Source organism: Heteronotia binoei, chromosome 14, assembly GCF_032191835.1.
Source record: "Heteronotia binoei isolate CCM8104 ecotype False Entrance Well chromosome 14, APGP_CSIRO_Hbin_v1, whole genome shotgun sequence".
NCBI classification, from domain to species: Eukaryota; Metazoa; Chordata; class Lepidosauria; order Squamata; family Gekkonidae; genus Heteronotia; species Heteronotia binoei.
This window is the reverse complement of record NC_083236.1, coordinates 32738219-32766088: the sequence shown is the minus strand read 5'-3', so window position 1 is coordinate 32766088 and position 27870 is coordinate 32738219. Positions and strand designations below refer to the sequence as shown.

At 44.2% G+C, this 27870-nt stretch overlaps 1 protein-coding gene across 2 annotated transcripts in view; it reads left to right on the top strand.

Moving 5' to 3' along the window:
• Positions 1-27870, top strand: part of CPNE2 (copine 2) — a 147533-nt gene that overhangs the window by 69075 nt on the left and 50588 nt on the right. For both annotated transcript variants that reach the window (XM_060253957.1, XM_060253958.1), the window contains exons 5-8: positions 16890-16961; positions 20358-20441; positions 23027-23116; positions 25316-25414. In XM_060253957.1, coding sequence (XP_060109940.1) covers positions 16890-16961; positions 20358-20441; positions 23027-23116; positions 25316-25414 — 345 coding nt within the window. The remainder of the gene's footprint in view (positions 1-16889; positions 16962-20357; positions 20442-23026; positions 23117-25315; positions 25415-27870) is intronic.

Genomic DNA, 27870 nt, shown 5'->3' with positions numbered 1-27870 from the left:
GTGCCTACTATCATTGTTTTCATTTATGAGGACAGTATCAGGGCTGCTGGAATGCTGGAGGCAGCAACTATGAGACCAGACAGGCAATTCAACTGAGAGGAAGGTGGTCCATTAGGCCAGTAAACATGGAAAGTAGCTTGGTCAGTTGATTCCTCAGACAGAAAAATTGGTCTAGGCCATAGTTCAGCGCCTTATATTATCTGGGGGAATCCTGTTGGTCCTTGAGTCACCTGACCTTTGCTTGAGTGGCTAAGGGCTTTCTGCCCAGACCCTTCTTGCTGTTCACTCTTGAGGAAGAGGAAGAAGAAGAGGAAAATACGTTTTACCTGGACTCATGGGGAAAGGGAGCTAATGTGGCTGTACTGGTTAGTTCAAGCTAGGATCTGAGACGTTCCAGTTAAGATCTCCCTCAGCCGTGAAAACTTGTTGGGTGTACTTGGCCCGTAACCCTCCTGACATGGTTCCTGTGAGAATAAAATGGAGGAGAGCAGTAAAGTCAGGTGTAAATGAAATAAATGTGGGATATAAATTTTTAATGATTCAATATATGCAGTTGGGAAGTGGTGCCAACATCATAGCTCTTCCAGTTGTAGCTGCAAAACCATCCACTGGACTTCCATGTTGCCAAAGTGCAGCAGAAAGCTGGCTTATAGCTCCTTCCTTTGACTAGCTATTTTTGTGGCTCTGAGAATCAGACGTCTTCTCCCCCCCACTCCACAAATCTCCACTTTGTCTCCCCTTACAGGCATTAATATCACACCTCTTGGTGGTGTCTCAGTACTTTCCTAGGCTCTGCCTTCTTAAGCCTCTTGCTCTCCTCTGTTTACACTCTTCCCTCAGATTGCTACAAGTGAACTTAATTAAAATGGATGGCTTGGTTTGAGATGGGGTGGCAGGGGGAGTAAGACCTTTATGGCTTCAAGCCAAGATGGAAGAGCTCAGTGGCCTTTTCTCTCCCCGCTGCCCCAATGCGGAAAGAATGAACATTTTGCCTTCTGAGTGCTTTTCTCCCTCACTGACTTGTCCTTCAATGGTCTGCTGCTTCAGGCATCCCCCAGGTAGCAAAAGCTTTAATGAAGACATCCTCTCAAGACAGGGAAAGGCTTGCAGGCTGGTGTTCCGAATGCACATTGTACACAGCTCTGCCATGAAAACCTGTCTGGCTTACTGATCAAAGCAGCATATCCCTTGCATATATTTGGATGGCACCTTTGATTTGTTGCCTGCTCCATGGTGTTTGTTAGGAGCAGATAACCTCTGTTAATGTGGAGCAATTGGGTTCATTTCCAGAATGTCTAATATCCTGACTTGAGGCTCAGATGGGAACAGATGAAGCCCTGAAGGTGGCAATGCTGAATTGCTGTATGTCAGAGCCTAGGGGGCCTCTATCCCCTGTGCAGGTAATTGGAAGTGATGGCAAGGAGACCCTCAGGGACCATTAGGATGGATTAAGATCAACAGGAAACCATTTTGAGTGAGCTAAAACCTTTTTTGACTGACCTCCATTTTAGAGGGGGCCCAACTCCACCTTTTTGCCTCATGCTGTATTTCCTGACCTTTAATCACATTTGCTCACAACAGCCCTGTGAGGTAGTATACTGTTGTTCTTATCCTCTCTCCCCGTTCCGTAAGTGAAGAGCAGGGGCTGCTAGAGATCGAGAGCCAAGGTAATGAGGACTTAATGAGAGCTTCATAGGAGATGATAGGCAGCTGAACAAAGAGGAGCCAAAGGGTGGGGGCCGATAGATTGCTCAGCCAGGTCCCCAGAAGGTCCAAGTTGCAGGTTAGGATCTGGAACCAGCACTCCAGCTGAGACAACGTAAAGGGAGAGAAGACCTGAGCTGCAAAGCAAAGTTCAGCTATTCCACTTTCAGAAGCAAAAGATGTGTTATTTTGGGGGAAAGGGAGAAATGGTCCCTCCAAATACCTCACTGTGTACACAGGGTCACCTTTTTGAAAAGTATGTTGTCTTGCATTTCTTTCCTAAATGGATTCCTGTTTTAGCTCCATTTGCTTTCTTTTTTATTCATTAGGATAGCTTTTGCCTTTTGAGAACCAGCATGCTATAATGGTTAAGAGTGGTGGGGAACCAGATCTGATTCTCCACACCACATGAAGCCTGCTGGGTGATCTTGGGCCAGTCACAGGTCTCTCAGAACCCTCTCTGCCCTGCCTACCTCACAAGGTGCCTGTTGTAGGAAGAGGAAGGCAACTGTAAGCCTCTTTGAGACTCTCCTTAGGGTAGAGAAAAGTGGGGTATAAAAACTTTCTCTTCATCCCAGCATGAGTCCAGCAACTCAGGGATCACATACTGAATATGGGAATGCCAGATAGTTACCTAGTGGAAGCCAAACATTTACCTGATGGATCAGCTCTGGCTTTATAATGGGGGCAACAGATGCAGGGTTAGAGTGAGCACAGTGCTTTTTATATCCACCATCATAACCAACTGGAGATCACATCAGCAAGGCCAAATAACCCCATTGAGGGAAGTGTTTTCTGTGTGGCACAAGAGGTTCACTGCCTTTTGTGGCTATCTCTGAAAATCAGCTAGTCAGTGGCACCATTTGTCAGTAGCAGAAGAGATTAATGAAAAAGCCATTCCCTGTTTTTTGGCTCATCCCTACTCAGGGATGGACAAGGTTGATTGTCTGATAAAAGTTGCTGGTGGTACCAGGGAAACCTACAAGCAAAGAAGACTGGGCTTGGAATCCATGCAGTCTGCTCAAGGAGCAGTGGGAATTGGGAAGCCAAAAACAGGCTTTGAAAGCACTCTTGAAATTTGAGCCAAAGGCTATGCTAATTTCCTGCTTGCTGGTCAGGAATAGGGAGCCATTTTTGAATAATCAGTTTAGCTGTTTGTTGATGTGTTTGTGGTTGTTCAGTGAGTTGCTTTGTTTTATTTCTTTCTAACTATCCAATACATTGCAACTGGCTTTTTGCCCATACACAACCCAACTGAGTTATACTAGCCCCTGTTGTTTCTGTGTAACTGCCCCACCCAACAGAAAGTTGTCTAAACAGACAATCAGTCACATCATATAAATAAATGCTATTTGTCAGGGCTTTTTCTACAGAAAAAGCAAAGCAGGAACTCATTTATATATTAGGCCACACCCCTAGATAATCACCATTGTTTCACACAGGGCTTTTTTTTGTAGACAAATCCCAGCAGGAACTCATTTGCATGCCGGAACTGCATTCCTGTGTGTTCCAGCTCAAAAAAAAACAAACCCTGCTGCTTGTTATTTAAACCCTACCTTTTTTGTATTTGTCTAAGCAGTTCCCAGTGATTCTTACGGCTGCTAGTTGTTTTGAATTGATGGTGCCTTTCACAAATATTTTTTTTGTGGGGGGGTGGGAATGATGCAAATCTGTTCAGTATGCATTTGTGGCTGTTCGCTGGGAACAGATTAGTGCAGGTGATTGGCTCATGCCTGATTAACACATTGTAAATTTGACTGTTAAGAGTCCCGTGGCGCAGAGTGGTAAAGCTGCAATACTGCAGTCAGAGCCCTCTGCTCACGACCTGAGTTTGATCCCAGCAGAAGCTGGTTCAGGTATCCGGCTCCAGGTTGATTTAGCCTTCCATCCTTCTGAGGTCGGTAAAATGAGTACCCAGCTTACTGGGGGGAAAGTGTAGATGACTGGGGAAGGCAATGGCAAACCACCCTGTAAAAAGTCTGCCGTGAAAACGTTGTGAAAGCAACATCGCCCCAAAGTCAAAAACGACTGGTGCTTGCACAGGGAACTACCTTTACTTTTTTAAAGTTTGACTGTTAGCCATGTGTCACACCATCCCTACTCAGCCAAGGCCAGATTGACTGTTCTAGCTGAAAAAAGGTCCCATATATAATATAAATAAATAACTTTTTATTTATACCCCGCCCTCCCTGCATAGCAGGCTCAGGGTGGCTTACAACACATAAATACAGTATACAATAAAACCATAATACATAATTATACATTTAGATAAAACCATCATTTAAAACAGCTTATATTAAATTAAATTAACATTAAGGTGCTATAACATAGATCTTATGAAATTCAGTGGCTAATAACATCTTCAGCGTATCTAATCTCAGCATTAAGTGAAGGCCAATTTAAATAGAATGGTCTTGCAGGCCCTGCGGAACTGGTCCAAGCATCGCAGGGCCCGCACTTCCTTCGGGAGTTGGTTCCACAGTAGTGGAGCTGCGACAGAGAAGGCCCATTCCCGGGTAGTCTTCAATCCGGCCTCCTTTGGCCCAGGGATATTCAACTGGTTCTTTCCAGCTGACCTCAGCACTCTCTGGGGTTCATATGGGGAGAGACGGTCCCTCTGGTAGGCAGGTCCTCGGCCATATAGGGCTTTAAAGGTAATGACCAGCACTTTGTAACGAACCTGGTATACCACTGGCAGCCAGTGCAGTTCGTGCAGCCCCGGCCGTATATGCTCCCATCTCGGGAGTCCCAACAACAGCCTAGCCGCCGCGTTCTGCACCGGCTGCAGCCGCCGGGTTCGGCACAAGGACAGCCCCATGTAGTGGGCGTTACAGTAATCCAATCTCGAGGTGACCGTTGCATGGATCACCATTGCTAGGTCCCGGCGCTCAAGAAAGGGGGCCAGCTGCTTTGCCCGGCGAAGATGAAAAAACGCGGACTTGGCAGTGGCCACTATCTGTGCCTCCATTGACAGTGTAGGCTCCAGAAGAACCCCCAAGCTCTTGACCCTGTGGGCCGCTTTCAGCGGCACACCGTCAAAAACCGGAAGAGGGATTTCCGTTCCCAGAGCACCGCGTTCCAAGCAAAGGACCTCTGTCTTCGTTGGATTCAACTTCAACCTGCTCAGCCTGAGCCATCCTGCAACAGCCTGCAATGCTAAGTCCAGATTTTTCGGGACACAGTCAGGCCGACCGTCCATTAGTAGATAGAGCTGGGTGTCATCTGCATATTGATGGCACCCAAGCCCAAACCTCTGGGCAATCTGGGCAAGGGGGGCGCATGTAGATGTTAAATAACTTCGGAGAGAGAACTGCTCCCTGCGGGACCCCGCACGCTAGTGACTGCCTCTGGGACAGCTCTCTCCCAACAGAAGTATTTGTGTCTGGGGCCAGATCAGGAGAGGCCAGGTAGGTCGAGGGAAACCAATCAGCTGCCTGAGGGGGTTGATTCTGGAAGAGGATTAGGGTCCTATTCTTCTCTGCAAAGCTGAGTGGTGTACCATAAAGGGAAGAGGATCCAAGTATGCCGTATCCTCCGCCTCTGGTGATCAGACTCTCTGGAAGTGTGTAATGCCTGGCGTGACTTTGTCCATGGGGTCGCAAAGAGTTAGACTCGACTGTGCGACTGAACAACAACAACAATGCAGGTATAGCAGCCACTTCATGACTCTTGATACAAAAATTGTGTGCACTAATAAAAAACTTTGTTATCTAAGGTACAATTTTGCTGGGAGGGTTTTTCATGTGATGCTTGTTGCTTTTTAAAAATTTATCTATGAAATGATGGAGCAATCTACTCAGAGGGCGAGAGGGTTGTTTGTGTGTGTTTGAGAGAGCGAGCTCACTCTTCTTCAAACTCTATCCTTGGTGTCCCACCAAACTGCTTCTCTGACAGTACTGGCTAGCTGTTGAGAGAAAAGATGTGTGGGGGTTTATTAGGAGGGCAGTGAAATGGCCAGCTCTTTGGAGACAATCCACCCTGGAAGGAAGCCGCGCAGTCAGACAGCTGCCAGCATATGTAGGTGGCTTGGCTGCATGTGAAGGAGGCAATGTGGAGGCTGGCCGGAGAAAACCAGCAATACAATTGCCTGCTCCTATGCAGGCACGCTTTCTGCGTTAGCAACCATTGCAGTGCTTATAAAGTCCTAGAAACAACCTTTCCTCCCACTGAATGTGAACTTGAGCTTGTCTCTTTCAGAGGATCTGGCCGCTTTTAAAAATTTTGAAAACATGCTTTTGTACTATGTATTTTTTAAAAAAACAACAACCGGGCAGTGGAAATAATAACAATAGAGCCACCATTTATCAGTCACGGTTAAGGTGAGGGTTTCTAGCGCTCCACATTCAGAGGTTTAGTGCCCCTCGGTCACCAAGGCTAGTAGCTATTGATTTCTTCCATTAATCTGTCTATTCCCCTTTTAAAGCTGTGCATTCCTGTGGCTGTCACAACATCCCCCAGCAGCGAATTCCACATTTTAATCACTCTCTGTATAAAACAGCATTTCTTTTTGTTGGCCCTAAAACTACTGCCCAACAGCTTCATTGAATGCCTTTGAGTTCTAGCAGGGATCATTCGTATAAAAATAGGTGCCGGAGCTCATTAGCACAACTCATTTGCATAATTCATATGTATATGCCACACACCCCTGACATCACCAGAAGATGTACTAAATTACATCAGCTCAACATCTACCTTAAAAGACTTCTTCAATTAGAATTGTCATAATAAAACCTTACTCCCAGAGTCCCATCATACTTTTTAAATTTCTTTCTCCTATGTGGCCACAGTGGCGTGATGAAGATTCCCATCTGTCCGCTTTATATCTTTTGGTTATTTCCCCATTTTTTGTGGGAGGAAATATTAGAAAGTTTGTCAGATCTTAGAGTTCAGCAAAATTCTCACAGGGGTTTTGAACCATGGAGGGGAGGGGGTCGGGGGCCTTCAGTTGTGGGGGCTCAATGGGAAGTTGGGGCAGGGCCCCCAGAGATGCCCCAGTTGGCTACAGCCTGTGCCTAATCCTGTTCTAGACAACATGGAGATAATCTGTGCCCACAACCATAAAACAGACTTTCTGAACTTGACTGTGTGGGAGGGTGCCATAGGTTTCCTTCTTCCATGTACCCCCTCCTTGGTTCTTTTGTATTAAAACTGGCTTCAGTGGGATAATTTATTGTCAAGGGAAATGAGGCTGTGCAGCAGTGAAGTGGCTTGGCTTGCAAAGGTACATGCTTCAAAACCTTTTTCATGCAGCTGCTTCCAATGTTCAATAGCAGCAGAGCTTTGAGTCACTCCTGGTACATATGAAGTGCACAGAAAAAGAGGCAAACAGGCACAAAACATTAAGGGAAGGGGGTATTTATTTAGTGTGTTTTTATTCCTCTTGCCACAGCACAAGCCCAAGTTGGGTAACAATGATAAATGCAATACGAAAACAAGCCTCTATAGAAATCCTGGCATTATTAAAACAAATAATTAAAACCAATAAGTCAGAGCCTGAAACAACGCCAACCTTCAAACTATGCAATTAGCTCTTTTAAACAAGTCTGACTTAGAGCCTCACCAGAAGATCCCAAGGGTGGGCAATGGGACAGCAGCGTTAAATGCCTGGACCCTAACACAACGAGCAGTTGACAAGGAACTCTAGTTTTATGTTTTTGTCTCGCCTGTTCTCTGAGAAGTTTAATGAAAAGGATCCTTTCCCTTCCACCCACACCAGATGCCCCCAACTCATCTTCCCTCAACCAGCCCCAGGATTGGAGCTGTGGAGGCTATCCCAGGGCTTATCTAAATATTACTTGGAGGCAGGACTTTTTTGGTAGAAAAAGCCCAGCAGGAACTCATTTTCATATTAGGCCACACCCCCTGATACAAAGCCAGCCAGAACTGTGTTCCTGCTCAGAAAAAAGCCCTGCTTGGAGGCTATCCCAGGGCTTATCTAAATATTATGTGGGACTCAGCTGATGTGCACATGGCTATTCTGTGGGAAAAAACCCAGAAGGGACTCATTTGCATATTAGGCCACACCCCCTGACACCAAGCCAGCAGGAACTGCGTTCCTGCTCGGAAAAAAGCCCTGCTTGGAGGCTATCCCAGGGCTTATCTAAATATTATGTGTGACTCAACTTGGGCTCATGAGCATGGCACAGGGGAGGAGGGGCTTCAGTCTTCCCTCCCACATCATTTTCTCAAGCTGAAATAGCGACAGGGCCCCTGTTTGTCATGCTTGGAGCTCGCGTGTGGCTGTTTTGGCTCAAGAAAATGGTACGCAAGCCAAGGCTGAAGCCTCTCCTGTTTCTGTTCTGTGCTCATGATCAGAAGCAGTCCCCGCAGTGCTTGGGAACAAGGGTTTCCTTATGTTATGTGTGCCATGAGTCAGTTGGGGGGACACATGTAACATTTAGCTGAGCCCTCGTTTGTACCATTGTAACCATCAGGTGAGGTGAGGTTGGCTGAACTCACACTTGGATTGCAAAAGGCAGGATGCAGCTGCAAACTATCTTGCCTGTGTAGCCATCCGTTGATTCAGAAACCTGATATTAGCCGATTAAAGTGGCACGTTAACAGTAGGAAAGGGACTGAAAGCATGTTCAGCGGCATGTGTAAATTAGGCAATGTAGGGCTCACCTAAGTTGTTAACAGCAAACATGACTCTCTGTTTCCCCCCTCCACTGTTTTTCCTCTACAAAGTGGATGGTTTGCAGAGAAACAATGATCAGGGAGGTGCTTAACCCATCTCCCACTCCCCTCTGCTGCTTCCCTCCTGCATTCCTTTCGTTCAAATGCTTTTTCTAATTTGATATGACAAGTGTGTATTTGGAAACCTCTGTTAAGGAGGGGGAAAGCCACTGGGGAAGATTTATGGCAGATGAAGAGAGGCTTAAGCAGATGTTTCCCCTGCCAGCCACTTCTCCCTGACTAATCACGCCCACTTTACATGCAGCTGCTTTGCAGTGGAAAGCAAGAGGTCTGGCTCTCAGACCAAATCAGCCTTGAGCTGCAGGGTTATATCGGGATATGAACCTCCCCTGTCCAAGCCCGGTACTTTCTGTACTACAACGCCCTGTTTTGCAATTCTGCAATAGACCTCTGTTTATATCGGGGATTCTTTTTGCTCTTTAAAAATCTGTCTCTTATGCGGGGCTTGAAGTGGAAGGTGGGAAATGCTATTTTGACAGCTTCGTTATAGCTCCTCCATGCCAGCCTATACCAGCTTACTTTCACCTCTGGGGGGTACCCAAGCTGGAAGATCAATTAAGATAAGATTGAATTGCTGTTGGTCAGTATTTTTGACAGTCTGTGGCTGAGGACTCCACCAGTCCTGGACAGGGCTGCATTTGCAAATAACATCCTGATTCAGGGTTAGATCTTAGCAGCTTTTCCACTAACTCAAGAGGAAGGAGAGGTCGTTTTTGACTCTCAAACAAGCTGTGTCAGGAATTGTTGGGCCAGTGTCTGAAAGCCACCTGAGGTAGGGACTGTAGCGAGGAGGGGATTTATGTGAGATCACCTCTCTGCTCTCCTGCGCAGAGAAGCTGGTACGATCCAATCCACAGTCTTTTTTTAGTTGATAAATGTTCTTACAGTAGGAGCCGGTGTGGTGTCATAGTTAATTTTAGACTAGATCTCCAGCTTAGGTTCAAGTCTGCATGCAGCCACAGCATTCAGAGGATGCCTTTGGGCTTGTTACAATCTCTCAACCAAACCTTCTTTTCCAGGGCTGCTAAGAGGATAAAATGGGGAAGGAATAATTGTGTCTTGATCTTCTTGGAGGAACGGCAGGATAAAAGTTGAGTGGATAGACAGATGTGATAATCCTTTTTACAGATACAAGTTTTGTATAATAATTAAAATGCTGCTTTCCCCTATTTTATGCATTCATCTTGAATATACATATTCAAAACATTTAAAATGTTAACCTTTTGTGTACCAAAGTTATAATGGCAGGTTAGGACATGGTAGTTTAAGAGGATGTTTGGACTGTGAAGAATCAGTTGCCCTTGGGGTTTGACTTAAAGCCCCAATGGACTTTTAGCCTTCATGCTACATACCTGTTGTTTTAAAAGTTTGTGTGTTTATGAAGAATCATTGAGGATCACAGACAGAAAGATGGGGTATAAATATCTAAAAGTTGAACTTGAAATTTACTAAGGAATACTATTATTTTTCATTGTTTACTGGATTGTAAGTATGTCAAAAACAAACCAGTCAATTACTAAGTAGATTACAAGATATGATAACCTTTGAAGCTAACAATGAAGACCCCCCCCCAAAAAATGCAGTTGGACTGGGATTGTAGAACAGTGGAAAAACCCAAACAGTACATGCAAACATATCTGTATCAGGCAGCAGGGCAAATATATCTGTGTAAGGCAGCAAGACAGCCAATGTAGGAAAGACTTTATCCCTAATATAAGTTGCATCCTGAGTGGAACCAATACAGCTTTGCTCCTTCTACAAGAAAGCCCTCCTGAGCAATTCTGTTTTACGCATTTTGTGAAATGTTTAGAAGCAGGGGGACCTTTCTAATAGCTTCAGATGGACTTTTCCACAATATAGGTCCCACCAAAAGAATGTGCATGAATGGTCCATTGCCCAATTTACCTGTTTGCTGTATGGCCCCTTCAGAAGGCTTTGCTCTGATGAGCAAAGCACATTAGCAAGAGAGGTAGGTCAGCAGGTGGAGGGGTCCAGTACCTTCAAGGGATTTCTAGGTGGTAGCTAGCTCCTGAAATTGAACCTGGTAACTGATTGGTTATAAACATTAATATACTCTTGAGCTGCTACATTTTGAAAGGTTTTTCCGCCCTGAACATGCTTTAGTTCTAGTTCAGTTCTAATAATAAATGTTCTGCCTTAATGTCTGGTCAGCCTCATAAAAAGAAAAAGCCTTTCAATAAGCAATGTTATTTTCCAGTAACACTTGTATTAGGAATTTCAATTCCTACCTTCTCTGAAGTGTATACAGTAAGCAGACTAATCACGGAATTCCCACATAATTGTTTTTATTCCTTTCTAAATCCCAAACTATCTGATTCCGTATTTACTTTGAATTACTGTCCTAGAACGTTACCAAAATACATAATCTGTGTTGTCATGTCCTATAATTAGCCCTGTGAGCACTGTCAACATGAACAGTTTCATCTGAATCAGAAGCTATTTTTTTATTATTCAAAATTTTCCCAACTTGATCACCCTGCTAACTGAGGTCACAAGCTTAAAGTAACTGCTGGGCTGGGCTGACTTCTGAGTTTCTTCTGGGATACCTCTTAGCTTGATGTTGTTGATACAGTTTTTATCATCAAGTTCTGGAATGTGCTCTTGGATTAATTTCTAATGTCCTTCAGTTGTATGCATTGTCAATATCATGTTGCAATTTATTTTGGATTTCTAATCTGCAATTGTTGAAATGATTTTTTTTATTTCAATTGCTCTTTTTTATTTCCCTATATGGTATATCTTTATCCACCTATTTTCCTAACACTCCTCTAGCTTAATTATTCATTAATCTAGCCAAGAATTTAGCTTGTATAGACTTAGCAGAATCTTCAAAATGTACTTTGAGTATCCATTGCAGCAGCTTATATTTGAGTCTATTTGTTTTACATTACATTGTGTTCTTTTAATAGGTGATACTAACCTGACAATACAATGTACATATGGTTGTTGACTGCCTTATTTATATGTCACACGAGATAAGAAGTTAGTGTACAGGGCATCCTTATTTGTAGTGACTTTTTAATTTTATTCCATTTCATTAGTATGCAAATCACCATTTCTCTGCCCTTCCCTTTTTTGTGCCCATGATTGCTCTCATACAGAGGACTAGCCCTGACCTGGCTATCAAACGAGAGCAGTGTTTTCCAGAGCATCCACAAGCTGTCATCCTTCAATTCTCCCTCCATAATTTCCCTGGTGTTTCCCATACCCCCTTTGATTCAATCTTTTCAGAAAGAGATTGTGGGCTCCCTCAGGGAACACTCCTCTCCTTAATGTTATTTAATGTCTTCATTCACCCTCTTGCCCAACTGATCTGGGAGTTTAGGCTTGGGTGCCATCAGTATGCTGATGACATCCAGCTGTGTCTGTTAATGAACAACCAGCTGGATGCTCCCCCAGACACCCTGGGCCGGGTGCTGAAGGCTGTGGCTGGTTGGTTGCAGCAGAGTTGGCTGAAGTTGAAGCCATCTAAGACAGAGGTCCTGTACCTGAGCCATGGGAGTTTAGATGTGGGAATCTGGCACTTGGCCCTGGGTGGAGCATCATTGACCCCTGCTTCCAGGGTCTGGAGCCTAGGTGTGATACTAGATGTTTCATTATTGATGGAGGCCCAAGTCACAGCAGTTGCCAAATCAGCCTTTTTTTTCATCTTCGGCAGATGCCCTTATCTCTCCTACCACAACGTGGCTGTAATGATCCATGCAATAGTCAGTTCTAGATTAGACAGTTGCAACTGGCTCTAAGTGGGCCTACACTAGTATCTGATCCGGAAGCTGCAGTGAGTGCAAAATGCAGTGGCATGCCTGCTGTCTGTGACACCTCTGCGGGCACACATTCAGCTGGTGTTGTTCAGATTGCACTTGCTGCTGATAGAGTTCTGGATCAATTTCAAGGTGTTGGTTTTAACCTTTAAGGCACTGAGTGGCTAGGGGGGGGGACCAACATACCTGCAGGACCGCCTTTCACCTTACGTACCTTGAAGGGCCTTACAATCGGCCAGTCAACACATGCTGGTAATCCCTGGCCCAAAAGACATCTGTCTAGCCTCACCCAGGTAGATTGAGCTCCCCACAGAGATCAGGGCCCTGTGGGACTCGCTACATTTCTGCAGGGCTTGTAAAATGGAACTTTCTCACCAGGCTTTTAGTTGAGGCAGTGGACGCCCAATATGGTCGGACCTTCCTGCTCAAATTGCCATGATAATGTTGTTGTTGGGTCTGATGTTTGAGGAACCCACTGATCAGACCGTATCTACTAACATCTGAAATAAACACAGGGCAACATGATTTTATAATGCCATCTTAATGTTATTGTTTTTAATTGATGTAAATTAGGATTAATTGGATTAATAGTTTGTAGAAACATAGTTTGTAGAAACATAGTTTGAATCTGGATAGTGCCAGATTCCCACATCTAAACTCCCATGGCTCAGGTACAGGACCTCTGTCTTAGATGGCTTCAACTTCAGCCAACTCTGCTGCAACCAACCAGCCACAGACTTAATTGGATTAATAGTTTGTAGGACATAGTTTGTAGAAACCCTTATGTTGTAACCTGCCCTGAACCCAGAGAAGGAGAGATAGAAATGGGATAAATAAATACATGAGAGGTGTATCTGTCGTGTGGATAAGAAGAAATGAAATTCCGAACTTCCCTGCTCACATCCAGTACCATTTTCTCTGCATATCCCCTCTTGCCGACCATTCCCCCTCCTTTCTCCTGGAGTGGTTTTAACAGGTTTTAAAAAAACCGATAATAGGTGTATTAGTATAGTGACATAATATTATGTCTATGATCAATTTTTTTAGTCAAGCCGGGAGAGAGCAGATATTCATTTCCCCAGAGAAAATGGCTGCTTTGGAGGGTGGACTGTGTGGCATCATACCGTGCTGTGGTCCTTCCTTCCCTTCCCTCAAACTCTGTCCTACACAGGGCTCCACCCTGCCCCCCCCAATTAACCAGGATTTTTTCAACCTGGAGTTCGCAACTTACTGCATTCTGTGAGAAGTGCACAGTGGGGAATCATTCTATATGGGAAGCAGCTTGTGATTCAGTATTAGAGATCTGGCATTTCCAAAAGTTCTGAAGGTAGACCCAAATTAATGGTGCTGGTAGCTGGCCTTAACATTCCCTGGCATGCCTCGGGGTAGGGTTTCCAACTCTGGGTTGGAAAATTCCTGGAGATTTGGGGGTAGAGTCTGGGGAGGGTGGGGTTTGAGGAAGGGAGGGACTTCAGAGGGGTATAATGCCACTGAATTCATTCTCTAAAGCAGCTGTTTTGTCCCAGAGAACTGATCTCTGCAGTGTAAAGATCAGTTGTAATTCTGGGAGCTCTTCAGAACCTACCAGGAGTCTGGCAACCCTACCTTGGTGGGGTGGGGAAGAGTTTTGCTCAGAAGGAACCCAGCAGTTAGAAGAGCCTGTGACCTTTGGTTGGAGGTCAGTTCTGCACCGTGCCTAACCAGAGATCATGACCACAGCCCTCTCTGTGTACCTACTTTCCAGCTGCTTTCTGACTTTGGATTTTCAGCCCTGTGCCACTAATGAGGGAAAAAGAAGAGGCAATTACCAGTTCATTGTGGGTTATCTCCATCAACAAAGACTCTGTGACTCACTGCTTTTTATTCAAATCGTTTGTAAAGCAAACATTTTGCTAACAGAGAAAAGCTATTTTCAGCCCTGGTCAATGTCATATTTTTTCCCTCTAGGCCACATTCTATACCCTGCCTGCAGGGAGGCAAGACATTTTTCCGTAATATCACATTTTAAAAAAAAAGCCATCGTATCCAACGTTTGCCCTTAACATTTTCCAGCATGTGCTCAGATTAGTAGAGGAGGGGGTCAGGGCTCTGGGAACAGTGGTTTGTTTTTTTTTTAACAATAGTTGCAATTCTGGGCAGAGAAAAGCCCAATTGTGCAAATTGAATAAAATATACAAATTAACTGGATTAGTTCAACAATGAATAAAGCATACACACTAAGTAGGCTTGCATATGATTATCAATGCAAATTAAGCATATTTGCGTATCTTGTTCTGTGTCTGTTAGTCAGGATGTCATTATGGGGAGGGCTGAAAACCCTTCTTGGCTCTGGAAGAAATCAGACCAAAGATCCAGTGTGCTGTTCACACAGTAGCTGGTCCACGAGCAAGGCACAGGCTTCCATAGCATAGTGAGATTCAAGTCCAATATCACTTTAGGGACCAAAAAGAGTTTCAGGGTATAAGCTTTAGAGAGTGAAAAGCTCCCTTCATTAGACACAAGTGGAACAGAAATGGAGATCTCTGAACCTTTTTATTCCTGTCAGATGGTGGGAGGGGTGTTGTGAAGAATGCTTGTAAAGGATGCAGAGAAACAATGCATAGTGATTAGAGCAAAGGGGAAATTGAGGGCAGAAAATTAGCGTCTGTATTAGGATAAGAATCCTAGGTCCCTAGTCTTCCCTGTGGGGTCCATTGTTCTGTACTTGCATTCAGCAATCTTGTGTTGCAATTTCCCCTTCAAATGCCCTTGAGGACTGCCACTCTTAGTTCAGCGATGGAATGACCTGGAAGATTAAAAATGTTCTCCCACCGTGTTTTGAGTGTTGCATTTTTAAAATGTCAGATTAAGCATATCCTCCATGTAATTTTTTGCGTAGGGACCGGCCTGTTTATCCAAACTAGAGAGTGGAAAATGTCTAGATTTAAAACACACCCTTTTACCAATGCTGCAAGCCTGATTTGAATCATTCCCTGTGGTTGTCTTCTTAGCAGCCTAGGTTGACTGCAGGTCAGTGTAGAGAAAGGGTAAGCAGAGAGAAGCTACTGAACTAACCATTTTCCTGCTGGTTTTCTGCTCAGCTGCTCCCTCTATAACAAGAGTGGGGAACGCTTTTTTTGCCAAGGGCTGTATAGATATTTATAACATCACTCGTGGGCCATAAAAAATTATCAATTTAAAAAACAATGCTCCGCTGAGGGAGAATGAGTCAGACCAGCAAAATTAATGCAAATAATTGTTTTTCTATTTAAAGTCATGTGGGGAGAGCCTAATCTGACGTGTGCACACACACACACGGCCCGCTGCCCTAGGCAAATGCATAGGTTCAGGGCTTTTTTGTAGAAAAAGCCCAGCAGGACTCAGTAGCATAGTAGACCACATCCCCTAATATTAGGTCACACACTCATTAGCATATTAGGCCACACCATCTGGGATAATTAAGTGCAACCTGAACTGTGACAGTAACTTTTCCAGGCCCTGCAGCAATTCTGGCCAGCCAGCCAGGCCCCAGGGAGGCTGCCACATGGCAATCTTTGTATCTGTCCAGCAATCCCTGAGAGCCACACCAAGTGACCTCGAGGGCCGTATATGGCCCTTGGGACAGAGGTTCCCCACCTCTGCTCTATAAGCTGCTTCCTCATCCCACCCCCCCTGGGAGAAAAAAAATGGTATCACCAAATTCATCCTGGTGAATATGATTTTAAGATGAAAAACTATTGCGGGGAGGGTTAACCATTTCTTGCCACTGAAATGTGCAAAAGTCCAGGAGACTAACAACATTTGCAGCAGAGTATGAACTTCAGACAGACTAACACCACTGCCTGTCTTTATTGCCGCCCTAGGCTGTGTTGTTGTGTTCAGAACTGCCATCTGTAAGCTGCATTTCCCCCAGGGAAGGCAAAATGTTCGGAATTCCCATGTGTTTGGTTTGTAGGTGATAAAGCAGCTTGGGGTATATGATTTTGAACTGAGCAGTGCTTGGAGAAGGGTTAACTTTTTTTCTGTCCATGCACCCTCTTCCAACTCATGTGTGCAGTCAGTGTCGTCGCAGTTTGGTACCCTTTCATTTTTCGGAAAATGGGATTATTCCCAGTAAACCAATGTAGGAAATTAATGTATTTTTGAAAGTCTGCTTGTTAATGATACTTAGGTATTATTTTTCCTAGGCAAAGCTGTAAATCTCATAAAAATATATGGTATGCCTTTAACAATGCGAACATAGTATTATTATTTATACTGCATGTTATGCAATGCTATGAATAATACCAATAAAGTACAATTTTCTGAGGAAAAAAATGTGTGTCGTCAGGCTAGGCAATGTTTGGCTTTTGTTTTTTGTTTTGTTTTTTTAAATAGAAGTATCACAGTCTAGAGCACCTTGTAACATGGAACTGAGTAGCTGAGTCCAGAGTGGAGGGTTTTAGCTTGTGTAAAGAACCCAATGATCTCTGTGTAAATGGAGATGTTTCAATTGGGTTCTTTTATGCTGGGTCCAGGGTTGTGTGCAAGGCAGCCATACTGGTCAGCTTAATTTGAAGAGGTGGGGCAAGCAAATAGAACATCCTGGTGGGGAAGTGAATTCTAGGTAGCTCTGAAGTCTCCAGCCCAACATTCAACCATTCTTCCAAGAGCTTTTATGTGGGGTTCACATTGCTTCCTTTTGTAGTGAATAATAAATGGTGCCATTGGTTTCCTGTTGTCTTTCAGATAGCAGCCCAAGAACTGTCAGATAATCGTGTGATCACTCTCAACATGGCTGGCAGAAAGCTGGATAAGAAGGTACATTCCCCTCCTCCCCAAATAAAATTCATACTGACCCAATGTGTCACAATAGATTTTCTTACAGTGAAACATCACATACAACCCCCCCCCCCCCAATTTTTGCCATAGTGGCTCAATTAATATTCTGCTGCAGAAATTTAGATTGGAGGGTTCTTGTGACAGGAAACTGTCTTTTTGTGGTTACCCTCAGAAAGCTTCAGCAGGCACAGACAAGATTAAGCATCCCCCCATCCATTTGCTAGTGTAGAGCATTTGAAAAATGTATGTGAAAGCGAGTCAATGTAGAGAAGAAGTGAATAACAAGGGTCTTTTTTTAAGGCATGCAAATCCAGCCCACCGCCTAGCCTGCTTCAAGCCCTCCTTTACCCCACCTTTCATTCCTGTTCCATGCAGCTTTAGTCATCGTGAGGTCTAGGAAAGCTGAGGCTTGCAGTGTTTGTATGATACCCCGGAGCATGTGTTCTTCCACACATGGAAAACAGACACCTGTGTTTGCATTTAGTCAGGCTTGGATAAATATATGCATGCCATTTGTGTGCTTTTTGCGGTAAGACTGTGTGTGTTATAAATAAAGTGTGCAAGCTGATAGAAAACAAGCCATCCCTTTAACTAGGAAATCTCTAAAGACTTCTTAAAAGAAGCCACATAGAAATGGTGGTTAAGGTCAGGTTTATTTCCCAGGCTCTTTGATGCACTGTACATCAAGGCCGATCAGCTATTGCTGCAGAGGAATGGGGAAAGGAGCCGCTGTGTGCTTGATAGTTCACCATTGTGTGTTTTTCCCTCTGAGACATCCCTGCATTTTCTTTGGCTTCACAGCATTTTCTTTGTTGAAGGATAAATTCAGCGGTCTTTACAGGCCGGCTGCTTTTATCCTCACCTGCACCTCAGATCCAATGAGTGTCTTTGTTAGCAGCCAGACTCTTAGTTGCTTAAAATAATGACCAGGATTTTAAAAGCCACTGCTTGATTCAAAGGCTCCTGAGATATCTGAGGTCCGGTTTTAAATAGGATGCTGGTTATAAAGAAAGAAATCCTACCCATGTAATGCCATGCTTAAACCAGGTTGCTGTGCTTGTGTGGATGTGCAGTATTAGCACGCCAGAGTTCTTTGGTCTGGGAGTACCCATCAGTGGTAGAGTTGCCAACTCTGGGTTGGGAAGTTCCTGGAAATTTCAGGGTGAAGCCTGGAGAGGGGCCTCTGGCATTATACCCAAAGCAGCCATTTCCTCAGGGAAACTGATCTCTGTCATCTGGAGATCAGCCATAATAGCGGGAGATCTCCAGGCCCTGCCTAGAGGTTGGTAGCCCTAAGTAGGTGTGCTAATGCTGTAAATGTAGGTAGTGAGAAGTCCATTTACATATGCTGCTGGCTGTGGAGAACCTTTCATGCTAAGATGCTTTTCTTTATTGATTGGTTGATTGGCCTCATGTTTAAAAGAAGTGTAACATGTCAAACTTAGTACAACAAACAGATATTAAAGTCGCACACACAAACAGCAGTTAAATGAAACTAAGCATTCCAAAAAGCTTTCTAAAAAGGAAGTTTCTTGTTATTGTTTTATTGATATAATCAGAGATTTGGAAGTGACCTCCAAGGTCATCTAGTCCAACCCCCTGTGCAACACAGGGAATTCATAAATACCTCCTCCCCCGCACACCCAGTGACCCCTGCTCTGTGCCTGGAAGATGGCAAAAAACCTCCAGGATCCTTGGCTAAACTGGCCTGGAGAAAATTGCTTTCTGACTCCAAAGTGCTGGTCAGTATTATTATTATAAACAGGCCCACAGCTTTTTTTTTGTAGCAGGAACTCCTTGGCATATTAGGCCACGCCCCCTGATGTAGTCAATCCTCCTGGAGCTTATAATAGACTCTGTACTAAGAGCCCTGTAAGCTCTTGGAAGACTAGCTACATCAGGGGTGTGCGGCCTGATATGCAAAGGAGTTCCTGCTTCAAAAAAAGCCCTGAACAGGCCTTTTGAGGTATTCTGGCAAATTCCACAAAAAATAGTCATATCTTTTGATTAGGGCCAGCCAGAGTACCACAAAAGAATGAGTAAACTGCTGAGTTCCCCAGAACTTCTAATTGGGATAGACATTTAGTTTGCCCCCTTTCAGTAAAGGATGAAAGCAGATTTTTTTTTAGATGTTTCAGGGTATGATGGAGAAGTCTCCAGTCTCAGGACTGAAACATACAAGGTGGAGTTCATGCTGCTCATTGGGTCCACAAAATACAACTTGCAACCTCAGTTTGCCTCTGAGTCATTCAGAGGAGGGAGAGGGTTTTAACCATTTAACCTCTGTGCTCTCTGCTTTTGTTGCTAGCATTTTAAAGGAGGAAAAGGCATGAATTGTCAAGGATACATCTTTTCTTCTTTAAGATGTTAATAACAGAGGGAGGGATCCCAGTTCTGAGTGAAAGCTTGTGGAGTTTTCAAATAGAATACAGGAATTGCTGCAGACTTGGACTCTTAACTGTATGTTACAAAACCCTTGTCCCTCACAAGTCCCCCAGATCTACTCTGGGGAGTTCCATGTTCAGACCTTAATTCCCAAGGTGCACAGCAGCCCAACTTGGATTAGGACTGCAGCACTTGCGGGAAAGGACATACATTTCCCCATGTACCATTTCCCCAACCTGAAACAGCCCCTTGTAGTTGCTCTTTGCCCCGATGAGAAAGTGAATGTGTCTTGAGGAGTATCTTTCCTTCTACCAGTGAGAAAACAACTTGTGGAGAAGGCTGATTTTGACTACATACACACAGCAGGAAGGGAAAGAGCTGAGCAGTTCTTCCCTCCTGCCATTCTTCAGTTTCTGATTATGTTTTTAGATAAGAAAGACAAACAAAAGAAGGGATGTCCTATGTCTGTCACCTCCCTTTGAGTGTGGCTGTTGGATTGGGCAGCCCTTTGGGAGACCAGCTGACATGCATAAGACATGCATAAGTTAAGCTTCCTGAACCCTTGACAAACTTTCTGAGGTCGTGTATTTCATGACAAGGCCAGTGTTTTGGATACCAACTCCTGTGGCTGGTTTCTTACCAAGAACCAGGGCTTTTTTGTAGAAAAAATGCAGCAGGAACTCATTTACATGTTAGGCCACTCCCCTGATGCCAAGCCAGCTGGGACTGCATTCCTGTGCGTTCCTGCTCAAAAAAAAAAGCCAAGAACATTTGTTGCTTTTGAAAAGGTCTGCTGAAGTTTCCTACCTGCTTATATTTAAGAGCGTTTATTTGAATTGTAGCACAGGGAGAAGATAACAAGAGTTTTTAAAGTGCCTCAGTGCCTTTGTCTTTCTTTCACCTTCTGATGATGATCCATTGCATGGTTATCCTAGGCAGTGATGCAGGAATTGCAAAAATCTTTACCATGTTTTCCCTCACCCTTCACAGGACTTGTTTGGAAAATCAGACCCATTTTTAGAGTTTTATAAACCAGGGGATGATGGGAAATGGATGCTGGTTCACCGAACAGAGGTAAGGAAGGCAATTTGTTGTAATATAAATATCCTTTCTGTTGCAGTAAGATTCTTCTTTTGCTAGCCAGTTTAGAATGTATCTGCACAGAAGTTTATTTCACTTCTAATCTGGTACTTAAAAATCCCTAATGAATTTTTTAAAAAATGGTTCTAGCTCTTATGGATGCCTGTAAAGCTGGTGTGAGAATTGAAGTGAGGGTTGTCTGTCTGGATCATTTATTCATGGATGATGACACAAAAATATGATTTGCTTTTATGGGGTTATGGAATTTCTTGAGCAGCTGGAAGCTCTGGACTTTGAAGCTGTGCACTTGTTCTCCTTTATGTCAATCCTAAATGCATTACTTGGAAGTGAGTGCCATTGATCGTTTGCATACCTTGATCCTCCTGTCTTTAAATCCTTGAAATATTTTTTAAAAGGTCTCCCTACCCAGACAGATGGTGGTTTTAACCCATCTACTGAGGACAGGACAAAGCACAGAAGGTGGCTGTATCCACATGCCAAGGATTCTTCATTCTCATTCATTGCCTCAAATGCAAAGACTTTAGAATTGGCAGTGGAGCTTCTGCGTGAGAGTTTTCTCTGCACTTTTCTCAATCAGCTACCAATTCCCCTGCATTTTTCCCTGGCTGCACCACTGGGTGACTTTTTGAGGGTTTATATCATACAATAAGCAATTGTCTGATTCTTTTAAGTCCTCAAAAACACTTGGGTGGGAAAATGGCAATCACAGGAGGCAGACAGAAAGAAAATGTGGACTTTTGAAAACACCCACCTTCCTGTCCACAAGGTGCACTAACATGCTTGGACTGTATTTCAGTAAACAGCATAATCTGTCAGCTCTAATGATGGGTATTTTTGACAGTTTTAGGCTAACTGGGGGTGGGTTTTAGTGCATTCCCAGGCACAAGATCTCATCCCCAGTGCAAATGTCTGAATGAATGCATTATTACCTCTGCTGGAGAAAATATATGGGCCTCTTTTTATTGTGGGGCAAAAAATAAAACCTGGAGGATTATTTTCAATAGAAGAACAGCACAGAAGAAAAGGTGGAAGAGCCCCAATGCGGAAGAGCTGCCTCCTTCGCACAGATTTGTGTTAGTACTGACACATCCATGAAGTGTGAATCTTGCATGTGGGGTTGTAAGCGCGCATCCTTCCTTCCGCCCACACCAGAGTTTGAGTGTCTGACGGCATCTTGGTTCTACGCTGTTCCAACTGTATGTTGTGGAGGTTTTCTTCTTGATCCTTCCAACCTCATGTAGGAAGTGTTTTGCAGTCATTATAACTTTAAAAATTAATCCATGCACTAAATGTTGACAGGAGAATTTATCCTCTCTGTTCCTCCTCCCTTTGACCCTGGTCAGCCCAGGTCAAGGCTTCTTTTCCTGTTGTCTCCAGGAAGCCCCTTTCTCAGCCTCTCTAGAATCTGACATTCCCAATGCTCTGTTCCTCACTAGGAGAAGAGGGGAGGGAGAAAGGGGGTAATTTGACCATTCCGTTGTCTCTAAAGGTAAAGGTAGTTCCCTGTGTAAGCACCAGTCGTTTCCGACTCTGGGATGATGTCACATCGCACGGCAGACTTTTAACGGGGTGGTTTGCCATTGCCTTCCCCAGTCATCTACACTTTCCTGCCAGCAAGCTGGGTAGAAGAAGAATTGAAGAATTGCAGATTTATACCTCGCCGTTCTTTCTGAATCAGAGTCTCAGAGTGGCTTACAATCTCCTATATCTTCTCCCCCCACAACAGACACCCTGTGAGGTGGGTGGGGCTGAGAGGGCTCTCACAGCAGCTGCCCTTTCAAGGACAACTCCTACAAGAACTATGGCTGACCCAAGGCCATTCCAGCAGCTGCAAGTGGAGGAGTGGGGAATCAAACCCGGTTCTCCCAGATAAGAGTCCACACACTTAACTACTACACCAAACTGGCTGGTACAGTTGTCTCCAGCCAGTCCCATTAGCATTTCTGAAGAGGTGCCCCTGAAAATCCATTGATGGACATCTTCCTTCCCAGCCTATTAAAAAATGTGATTTAAAATGCCAGCTTGCTGTTTGCCAGCCTCCCTCCAGGAGAAAATGCATTTCTCCACTCCAGGTATACTCAGTACTGCACTGGCTGGGTTTTTTGGGGGGGCGGGGGGAATGTCTGTTTAAACTTGATAAGATTCTATACCTAGGCATTTTCTTAAGTGTGCAGAAACCTGCCCTGCTGTGAGGAGCATCTGAGCTCTCCAGAATCTAGCATCCTGCTCTCTTCTTCTGGAGCAATCAGAGAACACCTGTGTACATAGCATATTAGCAACACTTTTGAGTAAGCTCATATAGAAATGCAGCTTCTATGAAAACCACATCCTGATCTCATTTGAGACCATTAGGCTTAATGCTTATTCTGGCCAGCCTTGGTGTTAGCTGATAATTTGCACCACTGTCTTGACTCTGGGAGGGGCTTGTTAAAAAAATAATTCAATCACAGCACCTCGCTTTTTCATCTGGAGCATCTGTTGCCAGTTTCTGGTATGAATCTGAACTGTGTTGTTTACCTGTCTGCACAAATGCTTCTCTACCTCACTCTGCATTGCAGGTGATTAAATATACGCTGGATCCCGTGTGGAAGCCATTCACTGTGCCTTTAGTATCGCTGTGCGATGGGGATGTTGAAAAACAGATCAAGGTAACAGCATCTGAATCCTCCTCTACTTGGTTTATGAGGTGCACAAGAGTAGATGTTCCATTAGGATTCTCTCATAATCTCAGGTCTTCTCTCTCCCCACCTCTAGCATTTGAACCGCATTTGGCAAACATACCAGTCAGCAACTCAAGGCTCTCTTCCCCCTTCCCCTGGTCATGGAATCGATTATCTAATGCAGGGCTTTTTTGTAGAAAAAGCCCAGCAGGAACTCATTTGCATATTAGGCCACACTCCCTGATGCTAAGCCAGCCAGAACATTGTTCCTGCTCAGAAAAGGCCCTGATCTAAAATAAGTCAGTCATGGCAGAATGTTGCTTTAATTCAACCAAAAAGACTTTTTTTGTTGTTAACAATACTCTCTTGCAGTGAATCTTTAAGAATCGCACTCCCTCTGTGCTTCAGGCAAGTTATCTCTTTTTTGTTAAAATACAGCATTACTGTTTTTCACTATGATAGTTTAAGAGGGTCACAGTCTGCTGTAGAACAGCTAGAGCTGAGCCCAGTAGCACCTTGGAGAGCAACAAGATTCAATCATACACACTAAATAATGCACTTTCGATCTACTTTCAGTGCACTTTCCAACTGGATATTGCCAAATCACACAGTAAAACCAAATTGGAAAGTGCATTGAAAATGCATTGGAAGTGCATTATTTAGTGTGCGTGATCGCAGCCTTTATCTGAAAAAGGGAGCTTTGACAGTCATAAGCTTCTACCCTAGAAAATCTCACTGGTCTCTAGGTGTTACTGGGATCACATCCAGCTTTTCACTAATTTAAACATACCTTCTTCACTGTCATCTCCTTCATTTATTTAAAGTAATACTTTGAAAATGTTTCAGAGAGTAGCCATGTTGGTCCTCAGTAGAACAGCTAGATATGAATCCAGTAGCACCTTTGAGAGCAACAAGGATGTTGGCGTGTGAGCTTTTGAGAATCAAAGCGCCTTTCGTCAGATACCTGATGAAGATATGTGATGAAGAGAGCGTTTGACTTGCAAAAGATTATACCCCCCCCCCCAAAAAAAAATCTTGTTGCTTTCAAAGGTACTAAATTTTTAATTGTAGAAACACTACTTTGGGGAGGAAGTCTGCTACCGAATCTCATTGATTTCCTGCCAGTCGCTATTTGCATAATTGGCTTAAGATGCAAATAGGAGGAACAGTTTGCCATTATTGTACCTGTGACCAAAGTGCAGGGTGCGCACCAGTCCTAAGTTCTAAGCAAAGTCTTACTCTTGGGAAAGTGGCTTCAAGCTAGTTTATATTAATTGTAGCTTGTTGTGATGTCTGAAATCACGAACAGTTTGTTGAGTTGCACTGCCCTTTGCAACTGCTTCACCACAGAAACAGCCATGTGGGAAGGGTGTCTTCCCTACCGGGAAGCAGAGGAAATAAGCAGTTTGGGACTTCCTACAGTTTTGTAATTGGCCTCTCGTGGCAGCATTTAGTGGTTGTCTGTGCTCTCCATGGCAGCCATTTTGTGGTTGTGACTGCTACCTCTTTTAAAATTCCAAAAGTGCTCACAAGCTCAACAAAATCAGGGACTCCTGGGCAGTTTAAACCGACACAGGGACAGCTTGTAGATAGATTTAAAAAATCAAGTTCAAATGCGCACATCTGCTGCCTGTCTGGCTCCCGTACTTACCTCATCCTCCAGCATCTCTGAGGCAGCTCAAAGAGCTACCACTTGGGAACTGTTAGCAAACTCATCTGTCATGCACCACCACCTTTCCAGGCATCTGAACTTGGGAATGCACGTGAGGTGGGTTGACGGTGTGAACCCACCAATCTGCTCGAGGCACTCACCGATATTCTTAAAAAAAAAATTCCCAGAGCGCATGAGCCATGCGCACATGTGTATGACCACTAAAAATGTATGGAAAAAAAAGAAACGCAAACCATGCCAAGGGGATGGTGAGCAACATCTGTCTGGCTGCCATGTGGGAAAGTCTAATTGGGATTCTGCCACTCCATTGGCCGATTTGAGACACTTCTGGTACGCCCAAAGCTGCAGGTCTGGCCCCAGTCCTGGTGAGCCATTTATCCTGATGTCTGAATGCAGCCCTGAAGTCTCCTAACGCTTGCAGAATTAACCAATACTCAAATTTGAATGCATCTCAGAAATGTAGTCACTTCAAAGCTCTGCAGATTCCTGAATGTTTTCCTGCTTTTTCTTGCCAGGTTGTGTGTTTTGATTATGATAACGACGGGGGCCATGACTTCATTGGGGAGTTCCAGACCTCTGTTGCTAAGATGTGTGAAGCCCAAGATGCCTTTGTGGTAAGCACTGGAGCACAGCATATTCTGAAGAACACAGTGAATAATGAGTCAGCCCAGTAGACTGACCATGACACTCCAGAGGTTTAGGCAGAGAGAGTCCTGCTTCCTAAGGTCTAGTCAATGGAGATGCCGAAGATTTGAACCTGTTGGCACTTTTCTGCTTGCGCTTTCCCTGAAATCCTAAGCAGTGTTCCCTCTAAACTGTGGATGTGATCAGCTGTTCATTAACACAGGAAGCCCTGCTCAGCAGCAAACTGGAGCCATGCAGGGTCTTGCACTGCCCATTGCCTATTTTAAGATTACAGCAGTTATATGCTGCTCAGAATGAGAACTGCTTCACTCAGCAGGGGAGGGAAAATAGAGGGAATATTGCCTAAGAGAAGCAAACATGAAGTTTATGAATTACTTCCCTTGGTAAAGTTTGTTTGTTTTTTACAAAGTGGAATTTCTTCCCAAGGGACTTTGGTTCAGGATAGTCACCTTGCAAGCCTGTGAGATATTTTGGTGTGGGGTCCCAGTTTTCACAGTGGAATGTCCTGATATGGCAAGATTCCTGCTAGCCTCATGGGGGCTCTGGGACAGGGTCACCTCACATCCCTCATGAGAGTAGATTGCTCTAAGACTATACCCAGGCTGATTTCACACTAACCTTGGACCGCTCCAGGCTTCTGTTTCTCTCCAGAGCAAGCTAGTGATTTTGCACCAGCTGCTCTGTGCCACCATTTTGCACAGAGAAAACCCGCGATTTGCCGTGCCGCAGAATAAACCTGAAAAAACAGGTTCATGCTGTGGTGTGGCAAATTGCGGGTTTCTCCTGTGCAAAATGGTGGTGTGGAGCAGCTGTTGTGAAATTGCTAGCTTGCTCTGGAGAGAAACGGAAGCCTGGCGTGGAGCAAGGTTAGTGCGGAATCAGCCATAGATGCTTGTTCAGTCTTGTGTTTAAAAAAAAGGGGGGGGTGGCTTTCCACGTGCTTACTGATGGGCCTTTGTGAGGTTTGCTAAGTAACAATCAGATAGTCTTCCTCTCTATAATAATATAGGTAAAGTTTTATTGAGTTGCTACAGATACATTTCAAAGGCCTTGCTAGGAATTAAACTAATCAATACATGCCGTCCTAAATAACCCCAAGGCCCCCAACTGCCCCCCCCATCCCTCTTAACATCCCCCTTAATCCCTCAGTGGTCAGACAGGTATGGCACTGAGCCTTCTCATATTACAGTGAATGTGTGGACTTAAAAGGCTTAAGAAGAACCTTTGCTTCTTAATAATGTCCCAACTAGTCAGGGTTTTAAATGGTCAGTCGCAACTGGTATGTCACGTGTATTAATTCAAAACTCATTGAGGCCAGTAATAAAAACTCGGTTTCCCCTCCTCTGCAAGGCATGGTTTGTTCATTTGTTTTTTGTTTGAGGGTTTGCATGGAAGAAGAAAGTCCTTTCAGAGATAGTTGGGTGCATATAAAGCTTTATAATAAAGCCAAGTGCATGCTTTTGTTTACCCTGTTAATAATCAACATCTCCCTTCCATCTGCTTTTCCCAAGCTCTCGATCCTGCTGCACTCATCTGCTGTTTCCACTTTTGTCTGTCTTAGGTACTGAGAGCTTCTAAATGTAGTTACTTGCTTTAAATAGCTCAGGAAGCTCCCTTATTCCCCTCCCCAGGTGCTAAGGATGGTTGCAGATGCATTTCCAAGTTCCATTGTGTGGATTCGAGCCAGAACCCCACTCCCCTGCTCCCAGCATTACAGTTTGGTTCACACGAATAGGACCCTTCCAGACACCTTCACTAACTTTGCGGGCCTTCCCTCAGCCCTGTGTTTATCAAAAGTGTGGTAGAAGGGGCTTAATATTTCTTAGACTTTTTCATTACTCATCATTTCTGTGCTGCTCCTACTGTGTAAATTTAAAGATCTTCTCAGTCAGGCAAACAGCAGGCAGAAGAGCATCTTCATAGGAATCAAGAGAAGATTCCCTCAGTGACAGATTGTACCACATGAGGGAGAGCAGTGTTTCTTGAGCAAACAGGGGAGGGCGTTGCCTTATCAGGCTCCATTAACACACTACAAAGACCTCGTGTTTGTTGGGAAACAACACAAGGATTTTGTATCAAATGTGCAGTAGGAGTTTTGTGTCTCCCAGGCGCCCAATGGCTCTTTTTTTTTTTTTGCAATCACAGCACTCCAGTGTTGCCAGGTGGGAAACTTTTTCTTGATGGAAGAAAATTTGTTAAAAATGCAGCTGGGCTGATGTGGCAATGTCACCTCCAGAGAAAACTCAGAGGCAACATCATTCCTGTGCGTGTGTGTGAAGTGCCATCAAGTCACAGCTGACTTATGGTGATCCCAACAAAGGGCTTTCAAGGCAAGAGTGAAACAGAGGTGGTTTGCCATTGCCTTCCTCTGCAGAGTTTTATTTGTAGGGGTCCAAGTACCAAACTTGCTTAGCTTCCAAGATCA